The sequence below is a fragment of the Canis lupus genome, chromosome 13 (assembly GCF_011100685.1).
Source record: "Canis lupus familiaris isolate Mischka breed German Shepherd chromosome 13, alternate assembly UU_Cfam_GSD_1.0, whole genome shotgun sequence".
NCBI lineage: Eukaryota > Metazoa > Chordata > Mammalia > Carnivora > Canidae > Canis > Canis lupus.
Genome location: NC_049234.1, coordinates 22,385,197 through 22,411,087, shown reverse-complemented (window position 1 = coordinate 22,411,087; position 25,891 = coordinate 22,385,197). Strand labels below are relative to the sequence as shown.

The 25,891-nt window shown below is 44.7% G+C and overlaps 1 protein-coding gene and 1 long non-coding RNA gene across 2 annotated transcripts in view; one reads left to right on the top strand and one right to left on the bottom strand.

Moving 5' to 3' along the window:
* The window catches only part of LOC119864281, a 119,751-nt gene that overhangs the window by 25,069 nt on the left and 68,791 nt on the right, over window positions 1–25,891 (bottom strand). The gene's annotated exons all lie outside the window — the stretch shown is intronic.
* ANXA13 (annexin A13) overlaps window positions 1–25,891 on the top strand; it is a 50,109-nt gene that overhangs the window by 13,838 nt on the left and 10,380 nt on the right. The window contains 7 exon segments of the mRNA NM_001003255.1: window positions 7,043–7,118; window positions 16,287–16,381; window positions 19,549–19,719; window positions 22,421–22,454; window positions 22,560–22,639; window positions 23,156–23,224; window positions 23,670–23,771. Of these exon segments, the coding sequence (NP_001003255.1) occupies window positions 7,043–7,118; window positions 16,287–16,381; window positions 19,549–19,719; window positions 22,421–22,454; window positions 22,560–22,639; window positions 23,156–23,224; window positions 23,670–23,771 (627 nt within the window).

Sequence of the window (25,891 nt, the reverse complement as noted above, 5' to 3'; positions counted from 1 at the left end):
TACCTATGTGACCACAAAGAAGCTTCTTTCCCAAACTAGATCTCAGTTTCCATTAAGTCCATAGCACTTTATTTTTTTTTAAGATTTAATTTATTTATTCATGACACACACACACACACACACACACACACACACACATACACACAGAGGCAGAGACACAGGCAGAGGGAGAAGCAGGCTCCATGCAGGGAGCCTGATGTGGGACTTGATCCCATGTCTTCAGGACCATACCCTGGGCTGAAGCCAGCACTAAACCACTGAGCCACCTGGGCTGCCCAGTCCATAGCACTTTAAAATCCCTACTAAGCAAGGTGAGCCCAGATCACCAACATTGGCTCAAGGTACCATTAACCAGCAGTGGCAATGGTCATTGCTTACATTGGGAGAGAATTCAGGCATGTCTGAGGCTCTCTCCAGCACAACCCTCGCCTGCCTCTACCTTCCTGCTTAAAAAGCCCAGGCCACCACCTGGTTCTAACCCTGGTCCTCATTTTTTATTTCTTCAGCCTGCCCCTTATTTCATGTTGGCTCAAACAGCAGCCCCATTTCGATCCATGTGCAATGAGCCCTCGTCCCTCTGCTCTCCAGCACTTCCTCAGAGCCCTCCTGTCTAAGGGCCTGGATACCAAGCAACCACTTTCAAATATTTACCGAGCAAACTGCAGCAAGCCAGGGCTTCTGGGGGAACTGCACTGGAAAGAGCAAACAATCAAAATGCCACTCCTATTACATTTTGATAAAGCTTCAGGGTTTACAAATGACCCCCACATCCTTATGTCACTGAGCACCTCCTACGTGCTACCAACCAAGTGCTCACTATAATCTGGCACCGCGTCCCAAACGCAGCTGCATCCAAACCTCAGGCTGCCCATGAACAGGTGCACCTCCACTCGAAACCTGAGGCCACAAAGGCTCAGGGAGATCTGTCAGCTTGCCCTGGGGTGAGGGTTGGGGGGGTCGTACAATCAGCGAGGGTCAAAGCATAACTGAACACAGTAGGTCCTACTCCCAAGTCCACGTGGCATCATTATGTCTTGTGTGAATCAGTCATGTCTGTCCTGCAGTAGTTCAATGGCAGGACATAAGTAGGACACATGGGTACACAGACCAGAGAACATCATGCTGTAGTCTCTCCCTGCACTGACCTCCCCCCTCCACCCCTCCATATGTATGTACGTATGTACCTATATATGTATGGATGGATTTAGCCTGCCTAACTCCCAGTCTTCTTTCAAGAACCAGCACAAATGTCAACTTCTCCCTAAAAATTCCTCTTCCTCCTCCCAGCTCTTTGTAGGCAAAGTGTGCATCCTCTCCTAAACGCGATTGGCATTGATCTGCTTCCGTGTTTATTTCCCTGGGGAAAAGGACTGCACTTCATAGATCACGTCCCCCTCACCTGGGGCAGTACTTGCCACATGGCAGATCTTCACTACTTCTCTGCAGAAGGAAGGGGAGGGAGGCACAGCGAGGAAGAGGGAAGAGAGAAAAAGAAGGAAGCGGGGAGAGGAAGAGAGTCTAATTTGCCTGCTGCATATGCTCTTTAATTAAACTCACATGTCTCTCTTGAGAACCATATACTTAGTTTCCAGTCTTGATGCTCTCCAAATAGATCAGGTCACCAGGACTGATGAGTGGGAGTGTCCTTAAATAGGAAGACACTTAAGGCTGGGTCCTGGAACATCCTGGTTACCACAGAATACATAGCAACTGTCTGCCACTCATATCCCTCAGCCAACTTTTTCACAAACTCTATCCCCGGAGTTCACTGCAAGCTGGAGGGAGGTTTTCTTGGAATGTTCCCTTCGGTCCTGAAGAGTTAAGCTTTCTGTGAACTGCACTGGGGCAGAAGCCTTTGGTCGGGGGTCTGTTTCTCCACCCAGGCCCTCATGACTGGCGGGGCTGTGGGTGGCATCTGAACCTGATATAAGAGCTAACTTCCCTCCTGGGCAGTCGAGGTGCTAAAGCTGGCCTGTCTCTGAGTCATTTCAAAGAGTGGGTGTTCTCAGCATTCATTCTGTCCAGGTGACACTGCTTCGAGGCTCCTAGTAGCTCAGTGTATTTTGTATGCCTCCTCCTTCCAGAAAAATGGATCATTCATTTCCTTAAGATGCAGGAACATGGAGACACAGAGCAGTGCCAGAGAGCCTGCTAGAAGGAGGTAAAAACAAGACTGAAATTTCCCAGCTTATTCATGCATGAGGAAGTCAGTACCTTTTGTCGAGTTCTTGGTATTTGCTTCCGTTTGTGAGCTTGACTATACTGGCACTTTGGCAAGCACCCCAGGGCTGTATCTCAGTGAGCTCCTCACACTCCGGGAGGTGCTAATTATCACACTAGCCAAATGAGGCAGTTAACAGAATGTGGTGTTGGGGTGTCATTCTGGATTGCCCGAACTCCACACAGCCTAATTGTGAACCATTTCACTGCCTGGTGTGAAATATGTGTCTAGATCCAAATCGCAGGTGATCAATGAAAAACTGATCCCTAGGGTGCTGTTTGCAAAATGAAAACCTCGCAAGCAGGAGAGGGTTTAAAATGTTCTGGAAGGTTCATTGCTGATCTGCCTTCAGTAAATATTGTTTATATTTTTTAAGCACATGCTGTCTGCTCGGCTTCATTTTAGATGCTTTGTATGAAGGACTTCATCTAAATTCTCATAGGAGACCTATGAGTAGACTCTACTATTATCCACATTTTGCCATAAGGAAGCCACAGCACAGAGGGGTTCCCAAACTTGCCCAAGGTCACATAAGTTATGCTGGGATTCAAATCCAGTTTGGGCCATTGGAGATATATCTATATCTCACAATATCAAGTTCGGAAGATATCTCTTGATAGATGGATGGATGGATGGATGGATGGATAGATAGATGGATGGATGGATGGATGGATGGATAGGTAGGTAGGTAGTAGGTAGGTAGGTAGATAGATATAAATCTTCCAAACTTGTAGAATCAAAATATGCAGAATTTAAAACCTAATATCATAAGATCAAAAACCAAGTGGTGGGCCCAAAGAAGCAGAGGAAACACTAGCAGTTTGGCATGGCTCCCTTTGAAAGTTATCCCACATAATCAAATCTTACAAGGCAGACATCGTCCCCATTTTACAGGTGAGAAAATGAGGACTTTGAGGTTAGTGGCCCAAGTTCCCATGGCTGCCAAGGGGCAGAACCACATTCAAACTTGGATTCACATGGGCTCAAAGCCCAGACTTCTGCAATCATTTTTATTAACATCTTGTCTTTTTAATGTGTCTCATGAGAGTCAGCACAAACGCTGCAAAAAGACAAATTGAAAGAAAACAAAAAAGGAATGTCGCTCTGCCTCTCTCTTGCCTAGAAAGCAAGTGGAATATCATGCACTCGCCTAAATCCTCACAGTCGTGTCTGTCCTTATGCTGGAGTCCCCTGCCCTGCCATGTGCGCCTGACTCGCATTCCTGCAGACCTGCTTTCTGTGGACGTTCTGCTCAGTGGCCACAGGTTTCAAAAATAAAATGTGATGGGCAGACGAGCCCAAGCCCCATAATCAGCTGCCTGGCTTGCTAACAATGAACAATGGAGGTGGAATGTCCACTCCACATGCATTCCGGAGAAGGTGGTTACCCAGCTCACCAGAACAAGCCAAGGACATCCCTTTCATCAACACTGGGCGGCACTGATGAATATGGCCATTGTGGAGGCAGTCCTAGCCACCAGAGAGGGAAATTCCTAACAGATTGCTTCCTCGCCTTCCACCCTCCCCCCCTCTTTTAAATAAGTCCCATCCTGTGATTCCTTCACTCAGACACCAAATAGCCTGCTGTTAGGAGGAACAAGACTGAATTCTCTTTGGATTAGAAAAGATAACCCACACGGCTAAGAGTGGTTCTTAGAAGGAACCTGGGAACTTGACTTCCACCTGCCCTGCTGATGGTTGTGCATCCGATAGAGACTTTTACGCTGTGATTTTTTTAAGACAATATAAATTTATCTTACAGCTCTATAGGTCGGTCAGAAGTCCAACGGGAGTCTCACTAAGTAAACACTGCATTTTTAATTAAGCAAAAAAGGAAAAAGTTGTCTCAGTGTCATCTTTATTCCTAACATGTGGTTCAACATTCTCCCACTGCCCATCCCACACACACCCCGCCCTATATCACTGTTATTTTGGATGAAATGACACTACCTGAATCTTTTTTTAGCCTTGGATAATCTAGACATGCTCACAGGGTTTTTCCCCCTTCCTTTTGCTCCTGTGTTATGTGTTACATGGAACCACCTTACTAAAACAGGGGATGAGGGATGGAATGCCCTTTCATACTTGACAGAGCCAGGCTGGCCCTGGTTCCAACTCAGCCATCACCTGGCCCAGTGATCTTAAACAAGTCCCAACACAGCTTCTGCAAGTCCTGGACGCATCTTTGTGCAAAGGAGGAAAAAATGTGTCTCTCTGGGGGAGAAGCAGCCCTGCCAGCACAGGACTTAGCAAACGGAACCCCAGCTGAAATCCAGCCTCTCTGCCTTCAGCCAGGACATCACCTGCATAGCTGTTCACAGAGCCCTGTGTCTCTGTTTCAATTTATGTGAAGTGGGGCAGATAGTAAGTGTCCCACCAAACCCAGCACTGATGAGGCTAAGAGAACAGTTTATGAATCAGCTTTTTAAGAGGATATGTCTGCTGTTCTGGTTCAATACTACTTGATTACCTGAACCCTCCACAAAATACTTCTAATGAAAAGCAAAGACACCATTCACTCTTCTGAGATTGCTACTACCCAACGCTCCCACCCTTGGAGAATTCAATCAACAGACAGGACAGGCCTTATCATATGCAGCCTGTGCAGTTACATAGGCCCCACACAGGCCTTGCATGTGCTTGAATGCTCTGATGTCACCATCTTAACATTCTAAATCCATTTTTAACATGGATCCTACATTTTTATTTGCACTGAGCCCTGCAAATTATGTCACTGGTCCTGCCAACAAGCCTTCTGCAACACCGGATAGCTTTCTCACACCACAAAAGAGATTTGGAAGGAAAAATGGGATATGTCATCCCTGTGCCAAACAAAAAGGCTCCAGTCATACTTAGAACACGAGGCAGGATGGTGCACGGGATTAATAGTATGGGCGTTAGGAGGGGATCTGAGCTCGGTGCTGTGCTACGTCCCGCAAGTTTTCAGACACATTCCCTAACATACTTGAACCCAGATGTCCTTCTCTGGAAATTTAGACTCCTAGTGGCTACTGTTCTGGGTTAACAATGAAGAAAAGTCTCTGTAAACCAAGAAATTGGCATGTGGCAGGTACTCAACAAATGTAAGCCCCATGCTTTAGAAATAGATACTTCAAGATGGGCCATGTCATGGAGTGAGTCCATAGAGCAGAGAGGTGATCAGAGGTCCTAAAAGATCCCTTGGGCTCTAGGATTACATGATTCTCCATTGAACCAAGGTCTAGAAGCCAGCCCTCCTCTAGTCCATAGGTATTAAACAGAACATTTTTGGTTGCAAGGGCAGAAATCCAACTCATTAACTTTGAGAAAGTGTTAGTTTATTAATAAAACTGGGAAGTATTAGGAAACAGGCATTTCTGTGTCTGAGGATTTATACAGTGGTATTCAGTTTCTGTTTCTCTCTCCATATTTCCACTCTTTTTATCTTGCCTTGCTTTGCTCTGAACTCATACCCTCTTCATGCAGAGGATAAGATGGCCTGCAGCAGGCCTAGACTCATTCTCTCAGCTGAACAAGCCCAGTCAGAAGATCTCTCTCTCTTTCTCTCTCTCTCTCCCTCAATATCTCAGAAAAGACTCCGACCCTGCTTGGGTTATACTCCCACTCTTGAGCCAGTCACAATTGCCAGACTGACAGGGTTTATGCCCACCTAAGGGCAGGACAAGGGGGCTCGAGCCTCATGACTGCAGCCCCAATGAACACACATAAAATGGAGGACAGGGAAGCTCCCCAAAGGAATCGCAATGCCAGCCAAACAGAACATGTCTACTGTGCCTTATGTGGTTTCCTATTCCTTCCCCAAAGGGGCCAAAGGAAATGAAAGGTAAAAGAGGGGAATCGGGTGGGTGGTGCAGACAGTAGCACTTAAACCAGATTTCACTGAAGAATGGGAAATAAGTAACACAGGTCATTAAAGAGAATCTCTGTGAGGAAAGGCCAAGAGCTGAGAAAACACGGGATCTGTTCAAAGCTACGAGTTGTGTCACTACAATTAACCTCACATCTTTACATTTTTAATAGTAAAGTATTTATTTTTATGCTGACCTTTTGTTTAGGCAACCAATACTGATTTTCCATTTTAGGGCTAATAGAGAATTTCCTTTTAAAAATGACTTTAAGTAAAAATCAAGTAGGTCAGCTGAAAGAAAAATAATAAGTAATAATAACATAGACTTCAATAGCTGTGGACAAATTGGTGTATGTGTTATGCCAATGACCAAAGTCTGAGAAACACTAGTTTAGTTTAAGTAGAATGTTCTCTCCCCAAGGAACAGTAAAAACCAGTGACTCTGCTATTGCTGCTCCATAGGTATCTCTGGCAAATTAAATATTGTGTCTCTCATTGTGTAGATGGCAAAGCTTTAGCCCAGGTCACAGAATGGATCTGTGATAAGATCCTAGAACCCTCAGCTCTGCCTGGCAACACCTATTCCCTAGATATACTTCTGTCTCATGGCAAAAGGGGAGAACCAGCATTCCAGGACATTGGCCCACTGTATTATTGTCTGTTTCAGAGGCAGTCACACAAAGGTAGGATTGATGTCAAAATATCTCATCCCAGAGATGGCCAGGCTGATTGTCCTTATGAACAGAGGGGCCCATTCTCAATGGTCATCCAGGGCCAGCTGGCTCCAAGGAGTACCAGTCATCTCTCTGGGGCCAGAGTTTCCCCAGCTGATTTCCACATGTAGCCACGTGTAAAGTGGCAGCTGGTCTCTCATTTGGATGACTTAGTCATCTTCCAAGTAGCTACCAATGTCAGCCAGAGATAATTCAAGAATGCCTATATTGTCCACTCATCTTTTCGATTATTTTCTGCAGGCCAAAGCGAAAAGCCATCATGGTTTTGACGTGGATCACGATGCCAAAAAGCTGAACAAAGCCTGCAAAGGAATGGGTATGAGATATATTTTGTTTTTTAATTTACTTTTGAAGTTGATTAAGTTTGATCTCATGTCCAACTTTCCCATGATCTTAGGAAGATGACCATGTGCATTCCAAGCTAACCCAAGTTAATTACTTTTAGTTGTTCTCTTTGTAAAAGATCCCCAAACTATAATCAGATCCTAATGCTTTTCAATATTCAAAATGATAGTTAAAAATGGGATACTGTGACGTTGAATTTGACCTTGAGGTAGAAGAAACTTCATGAGGAGTGTAGTCATGCAATCTTAATGTCATCTAAGCCCCTCTGATCCCTTTCATGAGAGGTGGTGGGAAATAGGGGCTAATGAAAGCTGGATTAGAAATCTGGGGATTGCATCTAGAAGTAGATTAAGGTAAACATAAAACTGGGACCAAGGCCGAGAATCAAAGGTCAAAACCAGAGGAGCCATTTATGTTGATGCCTAAGGTAAGTGTATGGCCAAGAAAGAGATCAGGATCAGGAATAAGGTAACCCCAGTAACAAGGTGAGATGAGGGGGAGAGCATCTAGAAAGAAGGCCATGAGGAGAGGCTCTGAGACCCAAGGAGGTCTCTGTTGAAACAAGTTTCTAGTCCCAGAAACCTGGGTTTTAGTATAGTCACAGGATCAGTAACCATCATTATTAATTCCAGAACATTTTCACTGCCCCAAAAGAAACCTCATTTCTATTAGTAGCTGCTCCCCACTCCCCACCCCCTACTCCCTTCAGGCTCAGGCAATCATAATCTGCTTTCTGTCTCTATGGATTTGCCTATTCTGGACATTTCATATAAATGGAATCATGCAGTACGTGACCTTTTATGACTGGCTTCTTTCACTCAGCATATCATTTTGCAAAAACAAGTGCTAGATTTTTACTTAGAAGTAAATTAGTGAAGATTTACTTTCCCAGGAATGGGTACTGTGGTAGAACAAATATGGCCATAAATTCTTTGTGTGACTCACTCCAGGGAAAGGACTGGGATCCATAGTGGAAGTTCTAAGAGATATTTTGCTTCAATATAAGCAACTATCTGAATAAAATAGCCTGTCTTCCCCAAGAAATGTTGGAGAAGTTCCAAGAGAGTCAGGGTTGGAGAAGATCTGGTAGGAAAGCAGTAAAAGGGATTTCTATATAGTAAGTGTTCTCGAATACATCAGAGGGAGAAGGAGCTGGAAATGAAGGATGACAACTCACTTGCTTGGTTTAGGGGGACATCAGAGGAAAGTTCAGCAGAGAGGAGCTGCTTCTCGCTCATATCCTGACCTGGCTCATGCTGTATTTAGACAACAGCTGCCGGGAGCCATGTTTGCCTGGAAGTGGCAGGATGTTTATAGTTCTGAGTTTTGCTGAGTGGCTGGGCCAGCCTCACAGGTGTTTCCCTGCTGCCTCTCAAGTGAGGTCCTGACACCTGGATGTGGGTTGGAGACAGGAGTGTAGCGGGGGTGGGAATAACTCAGCTGCAGTTAATGATAAATCCCTGCGTTCTTAGCCACTTAGTGGGTTAAGTCCAAAAAGCACAGATGGAACACCTACTGAATGCCAAAATCTGTGTTTTTTTTATCCCTTTTGGATGAGGCTTCAAGGTGGGACCACTGTTGTGCTGATTACTGTTGTAGAGCACCTTCTGCGTGCCAAGTGCTAGGTTGATCACCGCATACATGTCATCTTGTGTAGCCCTCTCAACAACGCTATAAAGTTGCCTTCTAATGACTTAACAGATGAAAATGTTGAGGATCAGAGGTTAAATATCTTGCCCGAGTTCAGAGAGTTAGGAAATGAGGGTGGGGTGATTGAAAACTAGGGCCATCTCAGAAAGCTGTGATTTGGTTGAAGGTTTAGAATTCTAAAATTCCAATCTCTATTAAAAAGTACAAGCCAGGAGCACCTTGGGTGGCTCAATCAGTTGAGTATCTGACTCTTGGTTTTGGCTCAGGTCATGATCTCAGGGTCATGAGATTGAGCCCCACGTCAGGCTCTGTGATCAATGGAGAGTTTGCTTGGGATTCTCTCTCTCCTACTTCCCATCCCCCACTCCTCCACCTCTCAAACAAATAAATAAATCCTTTTTTTTAAAAAAAGTGTAAGCCAAAGCAAAATTTCATCATTGGCAAAATTTGTCCTCAAGTCTGTGCACCCATCTCATTGATATACCAGCCCTACCAGGGCTGGCTTTATATGTCTAGGGCCATGTTGTCCCATAGCCACAAAGGTGAGTGATATAGGTCATTTTAAATTTTTGAGAAGTCAAATTTTTTAAAAAGCAGGTGAAAGTAATTTTATTAATATGCATTAGCTAAGTCAATACTATATCAAAAATATCTCAACAGATAATGTAAAAGTTATTAATGAGATATTTGACAACCCTTTATTTTTACATTAAGTCCTCAAAAGACAGTGTATATTCTATACTTATAGAACATTCCAATTTGATCCAGCCACACTTCATGTCCTCCATAGTCACACGTATCCACTGTGTGGGCCGCAGTGGGTCTAAGGGCTGTACTCGTCAAACAGATTATGAGCACTCCCCACCCATTCATCTTCCTACACAATTCAAAATAAAAATGATGTATTCTAAAATATTTCATTTTTCCAAATAACATAAAAGTTACAGATTTCCTTATTTATTTGTTGCCCCTGCTTTCCAGGGTCCTAATGATGCATATGGTCTGGGTCTTGGTTAACCCAGAACAGCCTTTTACTCTTCTCCCTACACTGACACTCTTTGTCAGACCTTCCTCTTGGGACTCTGTGACCCTCTGCTGGGCCTTCTGAGAAGAATGCCTTAAACCCAAGAGTGCATAGACCTAACCCCTATTATCATTTCCGAAATTTTACATTGTTGTAAAATGAACCTGCAGCTTGTTCTCCCTCAAAGAGACACAGAAAGAGGCTCCAGAAGGAAAAGCTGCCATGGCGATTACCCTGGTTCTAGTTCCTGACTTAAACTTTAATGTGCATTTGAGTCACGAGGGTGTTAATACGCAGATTCGAACTGGTAATTCTAGGTGGTTTCTCAGATCCTGCATTTCCAATAAGTTCCCAGGGGATGCTGATGCTACAGGTCCTGCAACCACGCTTTGGGGAACAAGGACTAGACCATCTGAGATCCACAGAGGTTAATGCCACTCAAGACACACTGGATGCAAACCGGGCCTAGGACTCAGATCTTGTGACCCCGAGCCCAATTCTCTTTCCCCTTGCCAGGCATGGGAATGAACTTTGGACCTAGGTTTGAGCCCCTGCTCTGCTACATACTGATGCTGTGACCTTAGTTTTCTGAACTGCAAAGTGGGGTTAATAATCCCTTGTTACAGAAAGGTGCTGAGGATAAGGAGGCAGCACAGTGCTTGGCACTTCCTACGCTCTCATTATATGCTACTCTGCTCCTTTTGAACAATAAGCTGAGATCCAAAATCCCCACAAAGGCCCTTAGATCAGTATGGGCAGTGAGGAAGCCCACCCTTGAGTGGCCTTTATTCTTCATCACTGAGGGTATACCAGGTTGAATGGCCCCCCCAAAGATATGCCACCCAGACCCTGTGATTGTGACCCTTAATCTAGAAAAGGGTCTTTGGAGATGTAATTAAGTTAAGGACTTTAAGAAGAGATCAACCCGGATCACCTGCATGGGCCCTATTGACAAATGTCCTTAAAAGAAACAGAAGAGGAGCATCTGGCTGGCTCAGTCTGGAGCATGGGACTCTTGATCTTGGGGTCGTGTTCAAGTCCCACATTGGATGCAGTAATTAAATAAATAAATGAAACTTTCTATAAAAAAAAAAGAGAGAGACAGAGAGAGAGGCAGAAAAAGAGCAGATACCCAGGGAGAGGCCATGTGGAGCCAAAGCAGAGAGTGAGTAATGCTTGAGAAGCAGAACTAAGGATTGCAGGCAGTCTCCGGAAGTTAGAAGAGGTGAGGAAGAGATTTGACCCCAGAGCCTCTAGTGGGAGTGTGACCTTGCTGACATCATGATTTCAGACTTTTGGTCTCTGAATTGTGGGGGAATATATTGCTGTTTTAAGCCACAGAGTTTGTGGTAATCATTATAGGAGCCTCAGGAAACGAATACAGTGAGCAAGTGAAAGCAATGAGCCTCCCTGGCAGCCAAAGTTCTCCCAATTTGTTGCTTCCTCTACTTTCCCTCCACCTCCATTTCCAAAGGAAGCACTGAAGGACTAGGAAGCCCACAGCCCCTGGCTAAGCCAGGCTGCTGGGGGCTGGCATGTGGAGCCCAGGGAGGGAAGCCAAGCCCCCGCCACCAGCGTACTGCTTAGACCACTCATGTGGCACATGGGCCCCTGGTGTGAAGTGGAGGGCACTTCAAACCCAGTGGCCTCCATCCTGCCGAAACTCAGCCTCAGTCTCCTCCCAGAAAATTGCTGGGAGAGAAAAAGCGAGGAGGCCCTCTGGCACTCCCAAGGCTGATTATCACCCTGGGCCTGACCTCTACTGTATAATTACTCTGCAGTGTCTGATGCACAGGCAGGGCTGAGGTTCCTTCTTGTTTTTTTTAAAAACTCTTTCCCAGAACCACTGGGGACTGGCCCCAGTGCCTCAAACCATTGTAAATGTTTACAGGAAATTGTTCAGCAGCACAGACTGCTTATATGACACACATATTATGAAATGTAAAATGAGGTCATTGTTCAGTAAATCACTTCTTGGTTGGGTAGTGGGAAAGGCTCCCAGGATAAACCCGAGACCCAGATTCAAAGGGCCTGAGGGAAATCTGGTCATTCCAGACTCTCCTCTAACCTCCAGGCTGTTGCTGAGCCATCCCAGAACTGCTCTGGCCTCCAGTCTCACTTTCTAAAGCATTCCAGGAAGGAAAATCTAAAAAGTATTATTTTTAAAATTTTTACTTTCCTGAATTATCCAGCTATGGGTTGACTGTGGCATCAGAGTGGAAGATTTCCAATTGGTCCCTGCTACATAGAGCCCACCCAAGTAGCACATGCAGCTTACACCAATGCAGAGACAAGGTATCCCATAATGCTATGCAAAAGTCTCCATTCACTCATTCATTCATTCACCCATATATGCATGCATTTAAACAACCATCCCACTGTATCCACGCATTCAACAAGTCATCTGATGAATATTGAGAGGCTTCTATGTGGATACAGCTGTAAGCGAACCCCCCTGTCCCATGGAACTTGCAGTGTGGCACGGCAGAGATGGGACAGAGGAGAACAGGCCATGTGAGGGACACAGAAAGCAGAAGGCCTCATCTATTCTAAGAAAGCTCAGTGAGTTGAGTCCTAAAGGCAGAGCGGGAATGAAAGTGAGGATCAAAGACAAAGGTGTTTCAGGTAGAGGGAAGAGCCCATGCAAAGATATGGAGGTGAGAAAGAAAACATTGCTTATTCTAGGAGCTTCACATGGTTTATGAAGAACCTGGGAGAATGGGTGGGAGGGACATGACTTTGAAAGGCAAGTAGGAACCACTCCAAAAGGCCTCGGACATCCCACTGAAGACTTGAGACTTTTCTGGACTTGAAGAGCCCAATATTACAAGCTTTGATAGAAAAGAATGGCCAGGTGAGCTGCTCATAAGTGAGCACAATCCGGGAACAGTGAATGTGGTTGGAAAAGGTATGGGAGACACAGGAACCCCATTTGGGTATCGGTGGTTCTGCTGAGTAATGTGACAGAGGTGAGGGTGAAGAGAAATGGATGGGTCTGAGAGATACCAAGGAAGTGAAATAGTGCCATCTTCATGGTAACTAACTGGGCATGGGGTGAGGGGAAAGAGGGAGCCAGGGATGAGCCCCAGATTCCTAGCTGACACTATATAATGAGTGGGCCATCTGGGAGGCAAGAAGGCTCCTTCCAGGGATGACACCTGTAGGGCTCCAGGCCTGAGATGCTGAGGCCCAGGACCTGGGCAGGAGCAGCCCTCACAGAAAGAAAGGGGCCGATTCAGGAGAGTTTTACAAGAAAAAGAAATCCCTTCTGAGGTGAGATTTCTGGCACTCAGAAGTTTAAAAAAACACACACACACACACACACATCACAGGGGAAGTAACTGGATCCCCATCACAAAGGTGGAACTGTAGGAAAAAATGAAGAAGAACAACATAAATAACAGCACTCAAACTGAACCAGAACTAGGCAGCAATTAATCACTACTATTCTTGGAGATGAACTCATCCTAGAATTTGCTGTTTCTCCACTTGCAATCAAACAGCTAGGTCTTCCCAGAATTGTAAAGGTGGAACTAATCCCTGAGACTCATTGAACAGTCTGAGGACACAAAGCTAGTGTCTGTGCCAGGACCACCACACAACTCTCATCCCTGTCTCCCCACATCCTGCCCTGAGGACTAGCGCCAGAGTCTAGACAGAGGTAAAACACCTCTAGCCTTTGCCAGCAGAAACACTGAGTCTTCTTATTTCCTTCCCCCTCTCTATAGGCAACTCCTCCTTCCACACCTTCCGCCACCCACCACCCAGATTTCTCTTCCTCCCAATCCTTCCACCAAAACGCATCAAATGCATCTAGCCCCTCTTGTTCCTTGAGGATCCTGATCTCTCAGCTGGGTAGGAGCGATCGCACAAGTTCAACTAATTCAGTTCCATTCAAAGGAGACCAAGCATGTGCTAGTCCCAGGGAGTGGCCAGGGGAACAAGCCAATGCAGGACTCTCCAGATTCTGGCTGTGAAGAGAGAGTTTGGGGTTCCTTTGTTTCTCCCTTTTTTAAAAAATATTTTATTTATTTATTCATGAGAGACCCACAGAGAGGGGCAGAGACACAGGCAGAGGGAGAAGCAGGCTCCCCGCGGGGAGCCTAATGTGGGACTCAATCCCAGGACCCCGAGATCATGCCCTGAACCGGAGGCAAACATTCAACCACTAAAGCACCCAGGTGCCCCGGGTTCCTTTCTTGAAGGCTTGAGATACTGCTGAGGATAGTGGGCATATGAGTTTCAAAGGGTTGTGTAACCAAGTACCACAAACCAGGTGGCTTAGAACATTAACCTATTGTCTCCTAGTCCTGGAAGCCAGGGTCTGAAGTCAAGGAGTCGGCAGGCCATACTCCCCACTGAAGGCACTAGGGGGGACCTGTCCCAGGCTTCTGTCCTGCTTCTGGAGGCCTCAGCTCTTCCTGGGTTTATAGACCCATCTATCCAATCCTCCATCCTTACGTGGCACTCTCACTGTGACTTTGTGGCCAAAAACTCCTCAATTCTGTAACAGGCTTTCAAACCTCAATCATTCAGATACCACCTTCCACGATCTTGGTCAATCTGAGTCCTATAAACATAACATAACATTTTTCTTTTAATCAATTCCTTCAGCCCCTGTCCTTTACAAAATGTAAGCAAAATCACACATTTAATGACTTAATGATATCTTCATATATGGTTGGCCCTTGAACAACACAGGTTTGAGCTGAACGGGTCCATTGTATGCAGTTTTTTTCAGTACTGTAAATGTATTTTTCTCCTCCTTATGATTTTCTCAGTAACCCTTCCTTTTCTCTAGTTTATTGTAAGAATACAATATATGATACACAAAACATACAAAAATATGTTGACTGTTAATGTTATCAGTAGGGCTTCTGGTCAATAGTAGACTATTACTTAAGTCCTTAATTTGGGGGGATTCATAAGTTACACATGAATTTTCTATTGCGAGGGGAATTGGTACCCCTAGCCCCTGTATTATTCAAGAGTCAGTGTTGTATGTGTGCATATCTATCTATATCTATATCTATATATATGACATATATATCATACAGTTGATAAGTCGATTTGAATCTAGGCTGAAGAATCTTTTTTTTTTTTTTTAAGATTTTATTTGATTATGGATGAAAGACACACAGAGAGAGGCAGAGACATAGGGAGAAGAAGGCTCCCTCTGGGGAGCCCAATGTGGGACTTGAATCCCAGGATCCTGGGATCACGACCTGAGCCGAAGGCAGATGCTCAACCACTGCACTGCCCAGGCGTCCCTTGGGCTGGAGAGTCTAAATCAGAGTTTGCTGTTTAGTCTTTCTCATTCCCACACCTGCTACACATGGATCATCTTTCCAATCCTGTCTCTGTGGATATTCTAAAGGATATTCTAAAAAGGATATTCCCCTCTTCTTTCTTATTCATTATGGCTTCTGGTACTGACCAAATTGCCTACAAGGAGCATGTATTACTTTGAGGATCGGGGGAAAAATTTTTTAGAAAGAATGTCATTTAAAGGCATAATAGGAGTTTAACAAGGCAAACGGCCATCATGGTCCCTATTAGGACTTCTCTCTTGAGATTGGCAAGTTTATGGGTGGGCTTGTAGCAATTTGGGCTTCTATTTTAATCTCTTCCACCCAGTTTTAAGTACCTGGAGGCCAATGAACAGACTATACTTTTTTTTTTTTTTAGATTTTCCATTTTATTGAGGTATAAATTCACATAACATATAAGTCACCCATTTAAAGTGTACAATTCAATGGTTTTTAATATATCCACAGATACATGAAAGCATCGCCACAGTCAATTTGGAACACTTTCCATCAGCTCAGAAAGAAACCTCCTACTCTTTAGCTATTACTCCCCTACCCACACCATCCCCACACACTACTTTTCTACTCTATAGATTTCCCTATCCTACACTTTCACAGGAATGGAGTAATTATAATATGTGGTCTTCTGTGACTGGCTTCTTTCACTTAGCATGATGTTCCAAGGTTCATTCAAATTGTAGCATGTAAAAGTACTTCATTCTTTTTCTGGTCACATAATACTCTATTGTATGGATATACCTCATTTGTTCATCCATTTGTCCGTTGATGGACATTCAGGATGTTTCCAGCTTTTAGCTATCATGAATGGTGCAGCAATGAACATTTGTGTGCAAGCTTTATGTGGACATTTGTTTTCATCTCTCCTGAGTATAGACCTAGGAATGAAATTAAGGCTGTACTCATTCCTCTTTCTGCCACAATGCCCAGTACTTTGCTTCAGGCAATGTGAAGCCTTCATGGATATTTGTCAAGTGAATGAGAATATACTTCTCCACAAGACTTTAAAGCTAAAGGGTCCATCTAGGTTCCCCCAAAGCCTCTGACCACTGCCCTAGCTTCCTGAGAATTGATGAAAATCAACCTCCATCTTCTTTCTTATTCACTCTTGACCTTGTTTCTTTCTCTTGCACTTTAGGAACTGATGAAGCAGCCATCATTGAGATCTTATCAAGCAGGACTTCAGATGAGAGGCAACAAATCAAGCAGAAGTACAAGGCAACGTATGGCAAGGTGATTCCAAGGGTTCTTGCAAGCACAGCCTTGGCCAAGGCGGTCTCTGCTTTCTCTACATTCCCAAGGCAGCGGAGAATATCTTTAAAGCTTTACTGAGTTAGCTCCAGAGAAAACAAGATGAAACTATTCTTGACAATTTTAATTGATCACAGAGAAACTGAAATTGCCTTGTTAACTTAATAGCCTATAAAATCAATATTCCTTAACTCCTCTTGAAAATTGACTTCCTTTTTCTAATTAATCCCTCTGCCATTTTTCTACTCCTTTGGTCTAATTCTACATATTAACCTACTGGTAGGCCAGTGACTTGAGAACCAGTTTTCACAGGTGGATCTTCATACAAGAATTCTTCATCTATACACTGACCTTCAAGAATGATACATTCTTCATAAGTGTTTTGACAGAAAACTAAAAAGAAAAAACACAAACAAAACACAAACTTCCATTTCATTAAGCATGAATACTTGTTTTCTTTCTTCCTGTGTCTTTTCTTTCCTTCTTTTTGTTGTTGTTGATGGTGTTATATATAGAAATCTATAAGTATGCATTAGGCTTTCTATTTTCTTTATTGATTTATGATGAACACAATTTAACCTTTTCTTAATGTCATTAGAATTATTAGCATGCAAACCGAATATTAATCATTAGGCTGTTTTTAAATCCATATTTATAAGACCTTTACAGTTTTGATCACTATGCAGAAATAGATACAGAGATGGGTTTTCTTATTTATTTGACACTGGGCAGGCAACAATCTCTTTAGGCCCTGGTGTCCTCAGACACAGAATGAAAATGGTCATTTGGCTTACTTCCCAGCTTTTGGGAGAATCAAGCTGATGGCTGATGGCATACATATCAGTAAAGGGAAGCACTCCTAGGTATGGCTATTTCCATTTTATAGAGAGGAAACCTGGGGCTCCTCTGTATGACCTGAAGCTCACGCAAAATTACTCACCTAATAAGCAAAAGAACCAACATCCAATCCCAGTCTTTTAACTCCAAGGGCAGCATCCACTTCTGAAGAACCCATTGCCATGAAGAGGAGCTATTTATTTCCACACTACCTGGCCTACCTGGCTGTGCTTTTATAGTTTTTCTGCTTCTCTCCTCACAATCGGGCTTGCCAATGTCATTCCTTGATGACATTGATGAAAATAAGTGACTCTTCAGTTCAGCTGCAGGGAACTGAATTGAATGACATTGAACTTTTATCGTTGTCAGCGTGCCTAAGTATAACAGCCTCTCAAGTGCCATGTCTATCCCCCACTCTACCAACGTGGAAAGTCAGATCAGGCTTCTTAAGCTTGAATGTAAAGCAGAGTAACTGATCTTGAGGTGGGGACTTAGGAGCTCTGCTAATAGGAAAGTGGGCATGCTCTAGCATCAAACCACAATACCAACAGCCTGCCAATCTTTGCTTACACACCTGTTCACACCTGTCTCAGATAGCTGAGACTGCCAAGGAGGTGATCTGGAATCAACATCTGAAGCATGGAGATGTTGGCAGGGGAAAAATCCAAGTCCCCATGTCAACTGAGCTCCAAAGAGAACACACATCCCAAGGTGACACAACTAGTGAGCAAGAAAACCAGGATTAGAGCTGAGACATACTGAGCCAGCTTCTGTGTCCAAGCAGAATGTAAACATACAAGGATTTGTTTTCATGCCTGTGGCTTATAAGAGTAGACAGCTGGGACTTCTCTGTAGTTCTATATAATGTTCATCTGACCTGAAGAGACATGACCAATATTTGGGTGGATCCACACTGTAGAGTGCTCAGCAAAGGGCCCCATTTATTCCTCTCATGTCCCTGTAATGATTGCAGCACTAGATGGGGTAACTGCCTTAAGACAGAGGCAGTAATACCACGGTCCCCACATAAGACTGCAGATCCCCCTCATAAGGCAAAATCTCTGAGGTTTTTCTCCCAGGCTCAGAGCTCAGAGGTTCATGTGAGTAACATGGATTAGCCTCTTAGAAGGTTCCTCTTGTTGTGAAATAATAATAATAATAATAATAATAATACTCATTAATTAAACATTTAAGTGTCCCAGGCACTGTGCTTGGACTTGAAACAGATTGTTTCTCAGCTTTCTCTCCCCAAAACCCTAAGAGATGAATCTTATTATCTTCCCATTTTTCAGAGAAGGAAACTGACAGCTGGTGAAAGTACATTTCCAAAGTCACACGGCTGCTGTGACCATGTCATTAGCCATCATGCAGCATTGCTGAGTGGCCAGAACAACTCCATGCTGTAATTTGGGTCCTTCAGATGCTAGCTGCTCCGGGGTCCTGTGGTCTGACCCACACGGGGCCGGCTGTACATGAAGGTCTTGCTCTGAGCTCCTTCACTGAAGTTGGGGGTGTTGGCAACTCTAGTTAGACTGAACATCACTTCATGTCCCATTCATCATTAACCCATGTCAGAGAGACACAGGTATGGCAGGCAGTTTGCCTCTAATAAGTCAGCACTTGCCAGAAAACATCCATGATGATGGACACTTGCTAAAAACAGTCATTTCATGTCCTTCCTTCCTTCTGCCTACCTGAGTGCTTTCCTACGTATGTTCCTTTCCAGATTTAACAAGTTAACCAAAGTGGCTGTACCTCTGACATGCCCAGGGTGATCCCCTTTTACTCCTGCTATGCCCCTGCAATGATTGCTACTTTATCATTGCCCCTTTCACTCTCAAAACCATTCCCATTTTGAAGACAAATTATCTGATCCCTCTAGAGATAATCGGTCCTTTCTAGTTGAGCAAGGGTTGGGGCTGGGGGGCAAGCCCTTCATTTTTTTGAGGTCAGTAAACGGGAATGATGCCAATACATCTCCTGCCAGGACTCTTCTGAAGATCAGTGAGAGGGCCCTCTGAATCCCAAAATGTCCAGCAAAGGCTGGTTGTTGTTGTGATTCATCTTCGGGGTCTCCCACCCTGAGTAAGGGATCTTCTCTGCCTCTCTGCCAGTTCCGGGAGAAGATGGATAGGAAGGTGACTTACTTCCAGCATCCTCCAGAGCAGGTCACTCATGCCAGTAGAGCTCTCTCCCCCACTGTATCCGTGGCAGTTTTCCTGTTGACTCTAAGGCCAAGCAATAGAGAGAGCAACACTTGTCCCTCTGCTTTGGGCCATTCCCCAGTCAGGGCTCTTGCCATCTTCCTACAGGACCTGGAGGAGGTGTTCAAGAGTGACCTGAGTGGGAACTTCGAGAAGACAGCCTTGGCCCTACTGGACCGCCCCAGCGAGTACGATGCCCGGCAGCTGCAAAAGGCCATGAAAGGTCTGGGCACAGATGAGGCAGTGCTCATCGAGATCTTGTGTACGAGAACCAATAAGGTTAGTTCCAGCCAAGCCCTCAGCCCCAGCCCTTGAGGGAGCACCCACATGCCCATCAGACAGAGTTGCAGCAGCCAGAAGGAAAGCTACTCCCTGCATTCCACTCATGGGATAAGCAAGCATCTGGCCAGAACTGTGTCTACTTGGCCCGTGCCAAGATTGGGATCCTTCTCCAAATCTCCTGGCTGTCAATCTTGGTGCTGTTGCCTCTGGCTTGACAGAGTAGATCCCTCCAGAAAAGCTGTGTCAAAGCCGCTTTTGTTTCTCCAAAAGGAATGCATAGTTTTATATGCAGGAGGCAAGATCCTACTTTCCTCTTGCCCGCCTGACTTTGCAGGTCTTCTGGCACGAGTAATGCAATAAGTGGTCTAAGCATGTTTGTGCAGCTGCCTTGTCCGTGGCTGTCATCTAGCACAGAGTACAAAAAGGACTGCAAAGAGGCCTGGAGACAGGTGGTGCAGAGGGGATCCCAGTGACTCCCCCGGTGGCTGCCAGCACCTTCCTGGAGGTTTCCATCTGCTTCTCTCAGCAGACTTCTCCCCTTGTTCCCTGGGGCACATGCTGCCATTTCAGGAGCTGAAAAGAGCCTTTGTTAAGGCCTTAGTAGAAGCCCATTCGTCTTTGGGTCCAGAAGTCATGAGGCCCAAGGGATCCATCGAGAGTAGAGTGGGTCTGCAAATCATTATTGGGAGACCCCTTCTCTCTTCCACAACCGCTTGTCCTGTAGAATGGGAAGTCCAGCAGGGAAAATGCCAGAGTCCCAACATTCTTGAGCCTCCAGGTAGGAAACAGAAGTAGTGTTTGGAGCAGACAGCAAGGAAAAGCTTCAACAGAGCTTTGATGCTAAAATGCTATTTTAAAAGCCTTGAGAACAGACGACTCTGGGTTGACTCCTTCTGCTCAGCTTGTGCTATCCAGCGTCTGTCTTTCTTTCTTTCTTTCTTTCTTTCTTTCTTTCTTTCTTTCTTTCTTTCTTTCTTTCTTTCTTTCTTTCTTTCTTTCTTTCTTTCTTTCTTTTTTCTTTCTTTCTTTCTTTCTTTCTTTCTTTCTTTCTTTCTTTCTTTCTTTCTTTCTTTCTTTCAAGGTTTTATTTATTTGTTCATGAGAGACACAGAGAGAGAGAGAGGGAGAGTCATAGGCAGAGAGAGAAGCAGGCTCCATGCGGGGAGCCTGATGGCGGACTTGATCCCAGGACCCCAGGATCATGCCCTGAGCCAAAGGCAGATGCTCAACCACTGAGCCACTAAGGTGCCCCTCCAGCATGTTTCTTAAAGCGCCATCATGCTCCAAGCTACAGCTTAAACCCCAAAGCCCTTTTCCTAAGCATGCCTGGACTTCTCTTTTTTGCACAAGATCATCAAACCCCCCATTTCAAGGAGTTTCCATTCAGGGCCCAGCCTTAGGGAAGGGTCAGTGTTCTTACTCAACATCTCCCACCTTCTGGAAACACTGCAGTCCCGCCAGGAGACGTCTAGTATTGGGGCAATCGGTAGCCTGCCTGGGCAAGAAGGTTCCGATTATTATTTTTCTAATCTTACTTGACCACATGTGGTTTCCCCCCTTGGTCTAGTTTCCTTCAAGCCCTGCTCTCAAACAACAGACAAGCTCTTTTGTTTCCCCCTAATCAAATAGATCTAATAGTAAAGGGAAGAAAAGTAGGAAGAGAGCAGGTCTCAGGTTCAGGCAGATCCTGGTGGCAGGTTGGAAGGAGGAGAACAGGAGGAGATGCATGGGAACGAGTGGTCAGCCCCCACCAGCTCCTAGGTCCCCTTGCCTCCCGGGCTCCTCATCTTTCACTGCCCCCCTACCTGCTCCCTGGCCTGCCCGCTGACTCTCTTAAACATCTTGCCAGGGAAGCTCTGGGGAAACACCTGCTCTTAGACACTGCTGGTTTAAAGGTAAATTGAGGCAGCTCCTGATGGGGCCAGGTAGCATGAGTCCTTGAAATACAAAGCACTTCTTCCCAGCACACAATTGAGAGAGAAGCTTGCCCTCCTGCGCGCAGCACATTGTTTACTGAATGAAGCTTTGTTTCAAATAGGGAAAAATTGGAAACAACCTACATGTCCATCCATCAGGGAGGCTGGCTAAATAAACTGTGGCTTACTGTGGAGTGGAACATTTTGTGTCCACTTAAAAAACCCTAGGCGGCTAGGTATCAGCAAAGCTGGATCTCCAAGACATATTAGTGAGTGAAAACAGTTAAGTCAAAGAACAACATACACAGTATTCCACTTTTCAAACACATTCCCAAAGCAACTCCATAGATTTTCAGTAGCACGTCTATCTGTATACAAATGCGAAGACAAATACCTGGGAAGGTCCCCACTGAAGTTGTGACACTGGCCACCTGAGGGGGGATGGGGGATGTGAGATGGGGTGAGGGGGGATGTGAGATGGGGTGAGGGAGGTAGTGCAATGTTAGCTTAGCTGTCGGAGCTTTGCTTTGAACTAAGGAGAGTGTATACATGTGGTAACTCATGTGTGGTTTGGAGCATTTGCACGAGGGGGGCTGTTTCACACCTCCAGGGACCCACCCCAGAGCTAGGCCCTGAGCCACGGGGTAGCCCTCTCTGGAGGAAGTCAGGGAGGCATCCTGCATCCAGAGACAGGCTCCGGCCACTTCCCTCTGTGTGTCTCTGTGTCTCCTACTGATTAACCCCACCTTGAGTATTGATTTTTCTTTTATCACCCTTCCTAGGAGATCATGGCCATTAAGGAAGCCTACCAAAGGTGTAAGTGACCTTTTGTTCTGACTTTGGATAAAGAATGTTCCTTTCCAAATACCTCTGGGAAATGAAGTCATCTGCTTTCTTCTCTCTCTTTTTCTTCTTCTCAAGTATTTGACAGGAGCCTTGAATCAGATGTCAAAGCTGATACAAGTGGAAACCTAAAAGCAATTCTGGTGTCCCTGCTACAGGTAAGATCAGGCCTAGCAAGGGGAATATCTCTTTTGATCAATCAACTAATTACAGGCCTTAATTATGTCTGTGAAATATCCTTTGTATATTAACACAACACAATCATGGGTGGGAGGGTGAAAGCTTATATTCGCAGGTCTCACCCACACTCAGGAAGGGGGTCATTCAGGGGCTGGGCTGCTCGGGGTCATCTTGGAATCCTGCCTGCCACAAAGCGCTTAGGTTAGACTCCAGGCCTTTCCATGACCAAGTCTCAGGGTTCTTCATCCTGCTTTAAGGCCCCTAAGGTTTGTGAGTGACCCTGGTTTCTACAAGAAAGAAAACAGTGTTGCCTCAGAAGCTACTCTTTGTATCAGATGTGCCCTAAAGATGGCAGCAAAGAGCAGCATTGCAGCTTTGCCGGGCTCCATCTCCTCCCACCCCTCTGAAATCACCCCCAGCTTTCCAGGACTTTCTCTTTTTGTTTTCCGCGGTAGAGCAGGAACTCAGGTTAATAACAATGTCAATTTTTCTAGGCTAATCGTGATGAAGGAGATGACGTGGACAAAGATCTAGCTGGTCAGGATGCCAAAGATCTGTACGATGTAAGTGTGCAGACGTGCCAGTCTCAGCGAGTTCTTTTCCTTTTTAAAAAATTTATTAGCCCTATTTTCAACAAATTTTTATTTCATGAAAAATGGGAGTTACTTGAGAAATAAGCATGATCTTTAAAATACTTTTCACATACACGGTCTTTGTGAGCCTATAAGAGTTGTTCCTACTCGTGCACTCTAGAGTTTACCACTTCAGATCCATTTTGGAGCAAGGAAGGGCATAAATAATATAAGTAAATATGTGCAGTTTACTTGCGGGTAGAAGCCTTAAGTGCTTGGTCGATCACTTTGAATATGACTATTCAGGGCATATCTTATAACATGACTACTTGGTGCATATTTTATAACTTCCTGTAAGTGAGGCCTGGTCACAGAATAGTATATTCAGTCTTTCTGCAACAGGCTTTTTTCAAAATGTTTGCATTTGGCCCACAAGGCAGGGGATGGCCGCTGGGGCACCGATGAGCTTGCCTTCAATGAAGTCCTGGCCAAGAGGAGCCACAAGCAATTACGTGCTACCTTTCAAGCTTACCAAATTGTAAGTAAACAAGTACTAGGGCAAGGGAGTTCACACTAAAACTGCTTATTTCTAAAAGAAGGCAAAATCAGGGATAGGGAACAATGGGGGTCTTTTACCACAGTTGTTCTTAATCAGAAGTGATTTTGCTTCTCTCACTATCAAATATCCTTTGATATTTGATAATGTCCAGAAACATTTGGGGTTGTCATTTGGGTGTTGGGGAGGTAATGCTAACAGCATCTAGTAGGTAAAGGCCAAGGAGGCTGCTAAACATCCTACAATGCACCACAACAAACCCCGCAACAGAATTATCCAGCCCCAATTGCAGTGCCAAGTTGGGAAATCCTGCTTTACAACAGGGGCTAGGAAAGCAGAGGAGTGTCAGGTTGTGGAGCAAAGCCTTAGAGTCAGCATCTGGGTTGAAACTCTGGTCCTCTCGCAGGCAGGTGGGTGACCTAACTTCTCTGTCCTCATTTGTAAAGCAGGGACCATGATCCTTATCATCACCCCCTCCTAGGATTCTTTCAGGAGCTGAGTAAGAGAAATGTAAAAGCTTCAGAAAAGCACCTGGCATGTGATAAGCACACAAATGTTCTCTCCTACTATTATTCCAGTTTACAGTTGGGCTGACGAAGTGCCTACCCCTCCCACGACAGATGTCATACGCCTCAGATAAACTCCTGAAAAGATGTATAAGCTGCTTTTATACAATTGTTTTTTTAATCTAATGATAATTTTAAGCCAAGAAGATGAGTCCGTTATCCCAAAGCACTTACTTAGTGGTGAGTCCTTCCCTGGAAATCAGTCTTGAATTGCAAGCCTTTTGTAGTGTATCAGATTTGTTGTCTCCCATTTTATATTTGCAGAGTGCTTTTAACTATTCGAAGCACTTCCATGCCCTGTATCTCGTTTCAATTTCCCAACAATACTGTGTGTAGGCCGAGCAACCATTGTTACCTACTGGTGCTGGACAAGGCGAGTCTGTTATGAGTAAGGCGCCATCTGTAACTTATCAGGACCACACAGCAAGCCGGTAGCAGAGAGTGGATGAGCACTGCAAGATTCCCCAGCCCCAGCCTCTACCTCGCCTGGAGCTGGCTGCTCCTCACTCAAAATAGTGTTTCCTATGTGTTGCCAGCAGATGAAAAGACAATAAAGCTTAGGAATTTTATCATTACTGTATATAAGCCTTGAGGGCCCTCTGCTTTCAAATCGTGCCCAGAGTCATGATCAAAGCCAGCTGACCCTGCACTCCCTTGGCCTCTGCTCCTGGAACTGTGTAGACTCTGGGCTGGAAGACTTCTCCATGACCTAGACACCCTCTTCCCACATGGCTGGGGCTGTAGATGGAGTTTCTGGGGATGGCTGCCATTGGTGATTACTATGGTAACACACATACATGTGAGTGTGTATATGTGTGTGTGTGTGTGTGTGTGTGTGTACATGAACTACTGACTGCCTGCAAGGATACTCTCCAGGTCAATTGTTCTCAAAATTAATCCCACAACAGCAGCATCAGTATCACTTGAAAACGTTAAAAATGAGAATTCTCTTATTTAGAGGAGAGAGAGAGAATTCTCAGCTCCCACCTTCAACCTACTGAATCAGATTCTCTGGAATTTGGGCCCTACAATGTGCTTTCAATGAATCTTCCAGGTGATTCTGGTGCAGGTTAAAATTTAAAAGGTCTGCTCTAGACTTCTAGCCATTTGACGTTGGGCAAGTTATTAAAGATTCTGCACCTCAGTCTCCTCAAGGGAGAGGGAAAATAATGGTACCTACTTCATGGGGTTAGTAATTAATTAATGAGTTCGTAGAAGTAAAGTGCTTAGTACCTGGGATACAGTAGGTGCTCATTAAACACTAGGACTGCCCGTTGTCTCCCTACGTGAACCAACAGTATCAAATAAAGCTCAAACAGACAGTAAGATGATTTGTTGATTTAATGATTCTTTACATGAAACTAGCTCTAAAATACTACCTATTCATCATTCCAAAAACTTTCCCAGAACATCATTCGTCTTGATCTTTATCACTGATTTTTGTGAGCTTACCCTGATCTTTAGACCCTGTTTTATGAAAACTTATGAGTTTTCACATGGGTCTCTGACTAAAAACAATAAACTGCTAGCATGAGA